Source organism: Centruroides sculpturatus, unplaced genomic scaffold, assembly GCF_000671375.1.
Source record: "Centruroides sculpturatus isolate CEXI.00-Female unplaced genomic scaffold, Cexi_2.0 scaffold172, whole genome shotgun sequence".
Taxonomy (NCBI): Eukaryota; Metazoa; Arthropoda; class Arachnida; order Scorpiones; family Buthidae; genus Centruroides; species Centruroides sculpturatus.
The window spans coordinates 848,127-857,762 of record NW_019385305.1 but is presented as its reverse complement, the minus strand read 5'-3'; the positions used below and the strand labels follow the sequence as shown (position 1 = coordinate 857,762).

Sequence of the window (9,636 nt, the reverse complement as noted above, 5' to 3'; positions counted from 1 at the left end):
GAATAACTTGATCTCTGCATTACTGTAATGCAGAGATAGAATCTCCGACAGCAGAGCCAGACACTACTTTTTAGAACTCGAATTGAACTTGTTCGCTGTTGTGTGAGTTTATATTCGAATATATTGCAAAAGTTTTTGGGGACAACGAAAACTCTGCGATAGAATAGTTCTTAATTTTTACATTAGAAACTCCCCATCTTGGAATTAATTTTGATTAATTTGGATTGATCATAGTAATAAAATTTTTTACGCGTGTAAAAGCGATTTCATTATTACAAAATGAATGTATCTATGACATTTATCTAGTGTAGTTTAAAGATAAAAGAAAAAAGGAAAAATACTAAAACCTGTTCAAAACGGAAACCTGCAAATTGAAAAAAAATAATTCCGGTTTACACAGGTTTTACTATATTTTATCTATTAATATTAAATTAATTCTAATTTCTAATTCAACTATAATATAAGTAAACAATATCATTATCAATTTATCACGTTTTAGTAAAAATAAAAAATATAATATTTTAAAATTAAATATTTAAACAATTTTAAGTACCATAAAAGTTTTAAAATATTATTAATATTATTTTATAATATTAAATAATATTATNAAATAAAATTTAGCAATTTATCGGAGATAAATTATTTTTTTCTTATCCGAAACTTCTGCTTTATATAAAATATATTTCTTAACTATCAACATTATTAATGTTTCACTTCAGAAACATAAATACAGCAATGAAATATAAAATAAAGAAAAACATATAACTTATTTATTTATTTATGATTAATAACACAGTTCTACACAAGAGAATTCACAAATGACATCATGCGTTAGTATAGATTACAAATATATAAGAATAATATTTTATACTTTATGGTTGCTTCAAATAATTGTAATGCACTGTGTAGGCCTAGTCTTACTTTACAACTCGATATAACAATGATACTGTATTACGATTTCTTATGTAGTGTAAAATGTAATCAAAAAGTAAGATAATGAATAAATTTTAATTTAATTTAAAATAAATTAAATTAAAATTTAATAATTATTTAGAAAATTTGAAACAGTAATTTATTATCTTACTTTTTGATTTTATAAAAATTTTGAAAATATTTTTTATAAATTTTAATTTAATTAAAATTTATAAACAAAAATATTTTAATTATTTCTTCATTTGATTATGAACTGATACAAGATTGTTAAATCAGTTTTCTTTTTTTCATTTTGAAATACAACTGAAAACAATTATTACTACATTTAAATTTACTAATTTATTAATACTGTAGCCCCTCGTTATATCGTGCCTCGTTATATCGCGGATTCGGATATATTGCACTTTTTGTTTTGTTTCCAAATTTAAAAGCACTTCAACCAATAAATTTTAAAATAATTGCTATTGAATTTCTTTTTGTAACGAAATACCGTATTTTATTCTTACCATTGTCCTCGAAACTATCACTACAGATGAAACAATAAATCCGACAAGATTTAAACAAGCAAAACAGGTGGACAGGTCAATTATCATTTATGTTTCCTTTTGATATTAAAAGTTGTGTATTTATTGTTTTAAGTATTCTCTCCTCATTTAAAAGTTTATGTGAATTTGAAATTTTACACATTTTTATATGAATTGACGCAATACAGTCAATTTACCTAAAGGTGTGAAATTTCGAATTCACCGCGTAATGTGTAAGGAAAATATTACTTTATTTCTGAACGAAAAGTTCTAAAATTTTTATACAGTAGTAACTTTATTTTGCTTTTTAGATAATTTTTACTCTAGAATTTTATAAGTTTTGATGTTCTATTATATGATCAATATTTGTTTTTTAAATTTTCAATATTATAATCAAAATAATTTTTATTCGAAAATATAAATTGGTTGAATTTTTAGTAAGCGATTTATTATGAAATATACTACTGTATAATAAAATAGCAATTGATATTTTGTTTTCATATCATAGTATTTGTCTTTAAATGTCATTGTTAAATTGAAGAAACAACAATGCTAAATGGGCGTTTGTGGTATCGATGTTTATGTAAACATCATTTAATACGATATAACCACGAATAAAATTCAATATTGCAAAACTAAACTCATTTTATATCAGAAATACTGATGAAAGAATAGAAGATAGAGATTCCATAGCATGTATAATCTGTTAGTCGGATATATCGCGCTTTTTTTGTCTCCCGATAAGCGCGATATAATCAGGGGCTACTGTAAATCGTTAACTTTAAATATAGTAATAACTGTTTTCTGTATCATTTCAAAATAAAAGTAATGATTTAATAATCCTATAACAGTTCATAATGAAATGAAGAGATAATATTAAAAATGATGTTTAGATATTTTAATTACTACATTAAAATTTACCGATTTATTAATAAATTTGTAAATTTAAAAAGAGTTACAGAAAAATATAATTAAACGCTTGAAAATTTTATTATATTAATAAATTGTGTTAACTATATCTTAATTTTATGATAGAATACCATCATATCTTTATACCAAAACTCTCTGTATCTGAATTCTCACTACAACGAATGATAATTTTTAGTAACCATTGCTTTATCAGAATCGAATAATCCTGGTATTACGAATGTCTTCGAAGTGCATTTGTTAAAAATTCGAAAGTCACACTAGTGAAAATGGGAGGTAGTTCGCTAGCGGCTCTGTTCTAAAAGTCTGTTTTCGTTTGTTTCAATGGGTGCATCTGTTTTACTATGAAAAGCTGTTTAGTGACTTTTTAGCAGAAAATTTCAGTGCAACCTTAAGATCTCATTTTAAACAGTTCATTACAGTAGGTTTGTTTATAATAATTAAAATAAACAAATACCGATTCTGTTTATTTTTATTGTTGTCTGATTTTATACAGTGATATTTTGATATAATATAAATAGTATTATTACATTTTCATCGCTGTTCACTTCATATTAAATAAAATGCAATTCCTATACAATTTCTAACAGGGAGTACTATGCAAACTTATTTGTTATGTTACGGCTTACAACATATCCTTTAATGACCTCATTAACTGTTTATTAGTAAGATAATTAGTATCTGTAATGTTTAATATCATAGTCAAATTATGGATTGCTAGGTAAGCAGATGTTTTACAGTATGTTAGCATTATTTAGAGACGTTGTTTGGAGTTACCAGTATTTGGATGAACTAAGAACAAGATAGAATTTTTCCTTTAAGAAACAATAGAAAATATTTCCCGATATACGAATCGCTTTCAGGAATGAGTTAGATTCAGACAATAGGATGTAGTTATAAGCTTTCATTAATAATGCTTAAGCATTATACAAACTAAAACTTTTTAAATTTAAATTTAAAAAATAAGATGATATTGTAGAATGGTGTATTCTATAATTTTTTTCTAATACAGTGGAACCTTTATATTCGTCATTAATCTGTTTCTAAGGACCTAACGAATATGGAATATGACGAATATAGAAACAATTCTTCTCATAATAACTGATATTCAATTAATTTGTTCCCATCTTGAAAAAAGGTACAATACAATAATAAAAATTATATTGTTTGTAAAACTTTATTGTTCTAAATAAATACAGTATAGTGGTAGAAGGGAAGAACAGTATTATATAGTATTATTGTTTAGAAGAAAACATATCAATTAAAACATTAGGCAGTTCCAATTATGATCATGGGATCTGTTTTGCCGATGATTCAGTAGAACTCGATTTAATAATGAACGTGTCCAGTGTTGTGTGTTTTTGTTTGTTTTTTAAAACTTTTTTGAAGTAGGCAATTACATTATCATTGAATGCATTTATATTTTGGTTGACTATAGTAACATTTGGGTGCCATTTTGGAGCAATTGGAACTTGGTCGTGTGTGTTGTTGAGTTATTTTTCAATAACTGAACAACACACACGACGACCGCACAAAGCAGACTGATTAACTGTAGCTAGCTAACACGGCTAGCTGCGGCGTGGGCGTGCCACTTCCGGTGTTGGGAATGACGACGAATACAGAAAATACTGACGAATATGGAAAAATAAAAAAGTTATCAAAATGTGACGAATATCGAATATTACGAATATAGAGGTTGACGAATATACTGTAGAGGTTCCACTGTATAAATATATTTTTACTTTCTCGCCTGTATAACAGAGGGAAAGTTTGGCATTTTTACATTTTTTGACTCGGGACACTTTGAAACGTCGAGAAATGCAAAAATCGAGGGTTTTTTTCTGTATATATGGATGTTAGTGTGTGTGAATGTATGTGTATGTGTGTGGCACGATTTTGTTTTGTTCATCCTCTTTGAAGCTTAATAACTCCTGTGCTTTTTGTCGAAAATTTCTGAAATCTTGGAGGGAGGTTTGTGAATTAGGAGGATTGATGCTATTAAATTTTGATGGTTAAAAGTCAAGGGGTGGGGAGATAAAGGAGGTCATGTGTCTCCAGTAAGGTCTGACTTAATTATAATTTTACTTGTTATTAGCATTTACAACTTTTTACCTTCAAAATTAAGTTTTTTGCCATTTTATAATTAAATAATTAATTATAATAATTAAAATATATGAAAAGATTTTTACTAAACTATGATAACAGATGGCGCCACCAAATGTTGCCGGGAAAGTTAAGCAACATGCCGGATTTCTTAAATTTTAAATAGTGTAATTTTATTTATGTAGGGATAGTTATTGAGATAGAGAACTAGAAATGACAATAATCTTCCACCGTTCGTAACCGTCGTAACCGTCTTGATAGAAGACAATGTTTTCGCCTTCGTAACGTCTTTTTCGTCCTTTCTCACTTTCGCGTCGTCACCAACTGTCGTCTTTTTTACTTCTCCTCTTACTTGACTCTCCCTCGTTCTCCTCGCCTCCCCCGCAACCCCTCGTAAATTTATTGTCTTAACGGTTTAGGAATGTTACTCGTCTAAACCCCACATTTATTATTCATTATGATAAATAAAAATAAACAATTATTTAATCCTGTACTTAAATTTTGAATATTAATTAAATAGTCGATTTTCCATTTTTAATATTGTTGAAAGAAATTAAATAAATTTATTTACAAAAGATTTTATCAACTTATTTAATTTATTTCAACAATAAAATTTTTTAAAACATTTGTTTTGATCAAGAATTTAAATCCAAAAAATGAATTACTTACAAGAAATGAGATTCCTTGCAGATATAAATATTTTAAAGAATCTAAAATAAGTCAATATAAATTTTAAAAATAGTTTAGGTAAAATTCGAGAAAAAATTTATTTAAACAGTATTATCAAAGTAGTATTAAAAAATTTTGTAAATATATTTGCATTTTAAAAAATATTATGAAAGTTCTCTCATTACCTTCATATTGCAGGAGTTAAATGACTTATTTTTGTTATTAAAATCTATAAAACATTTAATTCATTTTATTGTTTTAATTTATATAATATATACATACATTATCTGTTCTTATGTATGAGAATTATGAAGTCATCAACAATATTTTAAAATTTTATAATATATATTATATTTAATTTTATGTGCATAAATTAGTTTATATATTTACTGTTTCTGTAAATATATAAAACATATATATTACAGTAAGTCTTAAGATACAGTAAGTCCTATTTTTAACAAAATAAAACTCTCTTTATACCTAATACATATTTAATAAATTTATTTATCAATTTGACATTCATAAACAATGGCATAAAGTATAAATCTTAAGACTTACTGTAATATTGTATAAAAAACAAGGTAAGAACAAAATACACAAGTTTTTTTTTAGACTTTCTATTCTATAAGCTTTCTATTTTATTCTAGAATAAAAACATTCTTTTCGAATTTACTTTCGTTTTTTTTAGTTTATAATGTAAAGTTGACTTTATAAAATACCAATAAAAAGACATAACAAAGGCAAATACTCAAGAAAATATTGACATTTGATCTAAAGAAGATTGTATACGAAGCTTTTCGGCAATTAAATATGGATTTATAATTCAGAAATATATTGTATATTTAATTAAAATAATGATACAAAAGCTAATTGAAATGTTAGAACTCCGTGTTTAACAACTCCTCAACGATAGTGCTCGCGAAAAGAGAGCGAGATCTCGTCCCGTTTTTTAAAATGAAAATCCCCGTATTTTATAGTAGTTTTTTCCTCTCTCTCTCTCTCTCTCTGTGCAGTCTGTAAAGTTGGCAACTGCCTTGCGATCTGTATAAATAATTTCAATAAAGGTTTTTTTCTGAAGAGATTGCAGTACATATTATTTGTCATCCTATCCTAAGCTGTGAGAGGTCGATTTACTTTTGAAAAATCGAAACAAGAGTTAATGATAAAATATCTTAACCGTAACATTGATTAAGACTGAGATCGCTAATAAGGATGTAAAATGCATGTCTCAATAAGCTATGACGTCGATTAATGAGTCATAAGCAAAATAGAAGTTTATCATTCCCAATGAGTTAGTGATTACAGCACAAGGCGTCTTAACTCTTGTCGTTCTGACATTATAGCGCTCTTGAAATACTGGATATAAATGGGGTTTGCTTGAAAAACCACCGCGGGCGAAGTCGCGGATAACAGCCGGTTATTTATATAACTATACCGAGTTGATATCTCACATTTTTCGTGTTTGTGTAAGGCCAAGTATCGTGAGAATTGATATATGAAATAATTTTATGTATCAAGCTTAAAGCAATTATTCAAGTAGTTGGGAATCAAACAATCTTATTTTTCTGGAAATTTCCGTGTTTGAGGATATAGCAAGAGAAGGTCAGTTGAATGGACTTGAAAATAATCTTGTGCTAAGATTAAAACAATCACAGATTAAACAGCAACGTGAAAAAGAACGATACAGTCAAAACAAATTCTCCTGCAATATTCTAAAAGTGTCAAAGGCTTATTTCAAGGATCTACGAGAACATAATTTCGCTGCCCGATTCACTGGTACCTTTGAGGTGTATGCGGAGTTTAAGTTTGAACATATATCTCTGATGATTCGTCCGTGCTTGCACAGATAACCCAAACTTGTGTATATGTCGCAGCGTTGGAAAGAATCGTGAAGACAGTGATTATGGAAGTAAAGATGAGGAAGGTAACAAGGAAGAATCTATGTTGTATTTACGTTCACGCACATGTTGCATTTTTCTATTTAAATTGTACTTAGACTAACAGTTTATTATTAACTACCATTCAAATAAAGAATTTATTCTATGAATAGTTTATGAATAGTCTCAGTTGATTAATTAACCTAAAATTACTGATTAATATTCATAATTCAATTGTGGTATCTTAGAATTTTTAAAAACAATTTTTTATTAAGTATTAAATATAACTGTATCTTATAACTAATAATTTATTTAAAGTTTAATTTTTTATTTTTGTCTCGACATATTCGTTAATATATCAATAACTAACAAATTCGACTACTTTTGCTAAAATTAAACTATAAAAGTAAATGAAATCTTACATTTCATCCAGATATTTCTTGTATGGAAATCCTTTTCTTACTCCGTATGCTGTTGTGTAGGTAACAAGTGTATCTTTTGAAATTAAAACTTCACTGAAATCATTTTCTTTCCTTATTAATCCTATGAAAAGATCAGTTTGTATGAATGCAAAGCGGCCTTTCATGACTTTTTCATAAATCTCTTCTATATAGAATATATTATTGGTGGAAATTATATGTTCCTTGAATATCTTTGCATTCCCAAATGTTGATTCCTTAATAGTCAATTCAAAGAAATTATTTAGATGCTTTACTTTGAATAGTTATAACGAATAAAATTTTAGAATTGTAATCTTAAGAAAAATTATAAGTAATATAATTACAAAATTCAATATTTTTACCAAAATAAAAGAAGTAATAGCTTCGCCGTTTGGAGCTCCACACGAAAATTCGCCACTTTTTACATCACGTGCTAATTCGTCGAATGTGGTAGGGACGTAAGCAGCCTTTTGAGCCATTAAAGATACCATTAATTTTCCGCTGTAACATGNATGGAAAAAAAATATTATATGGAATTGAACGAAAATGAAAATTTGCTTGATAATTCAACTACGCTTGTTGGAGAACAATAAAAACACTACACTCAACAAGACACCAATAAAACTCAACTGCCTAACCTATAACCAAAGTCTCCTTTTAATTTGCTTTTTTAAAAAAAAGCGCTTGACAAACTTGCCCCGCATGCCGAAGTTACCCCGGTCTCCCCTAACTATACAATATAATGGTATAAAATAGTAAAAATTACATTCTTGGATAAATCAGTAAATTCAACTAAATTTACATTTTCATTAGCTATTAATTTAACAAAACAAATCAATGATGTTGTTATAATCGAATTTTTATTTTTAATTTCGCTCTTAATCTTTCTGGCAGATTATCAATAACGTTTATTGTGGCATCTATGGAAAAAAAAAAACAGGAAAAAAATATTAAATAGATGAAACAGCCCTATTCGTGAATTCACTTATCGTGGCAATAATAACTGACATTAAGTGTAAGTAGTATTTTAAATCGACAATACATTTTCCTTATTTTCTTCTTTATCCTCGCCTTTTCCCATGTTTATGTGGGATCGGCGTTTCCTTCTCTAATACGTTTCTTACATTTCTCCCTATCAAGGGCTTCTTCTCTCTTAAATCTCCTCTGGTTCAAGTCTTCTTCCACCTTATCTTTCCAACGCATCTTTGCTCTTCCTCTCTTCCTCTTTCCTTTTATTACTAGTTTTCCAATGTTCTTTTCAACATAATTGCCGCTTCTTCGCTCTACGTGGCCAAACCACTTCAACCTGCATTCTTGCATCTTCCTGCTCCAGGGATCCACCTTAACAGAACCTCAAATAAACTCGTTCCTTATTATATCCTTCCTTGACACTCCACACATCCATCTCAACGTTCTCATCTCCGCCACCTCCATCTTTCTTTCTTGCGCTCTTGTGATTGTCATGTCTCAGCACCATACAATATTGTAAATTGTAGGTCTAACAACCGATTTGTTCAATTTACCTTTTAGTTTGCAGCTAACTTTCTTGTCACATAATTCGCCACTCAACTTCCTCCAGTTCAACCATCCACATTCAATTCTATGTTGCACTTCCGAGCTCAATCCTCCCCCCCCATCTCGACAAAAGCCCCTAGATACTTAAAACTCGGAACCACAGGAAGCGGCACATTTTGGATTTTAATATTGCACTCGTCCCTGCCATTCAGTCATATAAACTGTTTTAGTACTGTTAATTCTCATGTCGCTTTCTTCCAAAACTTTCCTCCCCTCATCCAGTTTCTTCTCAGTCTTGGTTTGGGAAGGTTCACACAGCACAATATCATCCGCAAACAGCATACTCCATGGAGCATCACACTTTACGTCACAAACCAATACGTCCATTATCAGGTCAAACAGATAAGGGCTGAGGGCCGAAGGGAATATAAAAAAATCGCCGATGTTCAGAATTTGCCATTATTAAGTTTTAACTGCGCATATAAAGAATTTTTTAACAATACTAATTTAAAATATTTAGTAATTAAACAGATATTCATATAACCTAAATGCTTCTGCCTTTCTTTTAACGATACTGAATGATTCAGTGATGTAGTGTTTGTGTATCTTTGTTACTTTCATTTAATTTCTTCGTAATCTTTTTATTTC

General features: G+C 28.5%; 1 protein-coding gene and 1 pseudogene across 1 annotated transcript; both read right to left on the bottom strand.

Moving 5' to 3' along the window:
* Positions 1-7,451: 7,451 nt before the first annotated feature.
* LOC111637409 lies at positions 7,452-7,967 on the bottom strand. Its single transcript, XM_023382890.1, has 2 exons — positions 7,836-7,967; positions 7,452-7,709 (listed from the first exon to the last, which is right to left on the bottom strand). Exons 1-2 carry the CDS (start codon positions 7,962-7,964, stop codon positions 7,452-7,454), a joined length of 387 nt encoding a protein of 128 aa, XP_023238658.1. The 5' UTR covers positions 7,965-7,967.
* A 589-nt stretch (positions 7,968-8,556) lies between these two features.
* LOC111637408 lies at positions 8,557-9,414 on the bottom strand (annotated as a pseudogene).
* Positions 9,415-9,636: the final 222 nt, after the last annotated feature.

Excerpts from the sequence above, each read along its gene's own strand:
- LOC111637409 (XM_023382890.1), bottom strand. The coding sequence starts at position 7,964 with ATGGTATCTTTAATGGCTCAAAAGGCTGCTTACGTCCCTACCACATTC. Across the intron at positions 7,710-7,835 it reads CTATTACTTCTTTTATTTTG|GAATCAACATTTGGGAATGC; the intron begins GTAAAAATATTG and ends TTGACTATTAAG.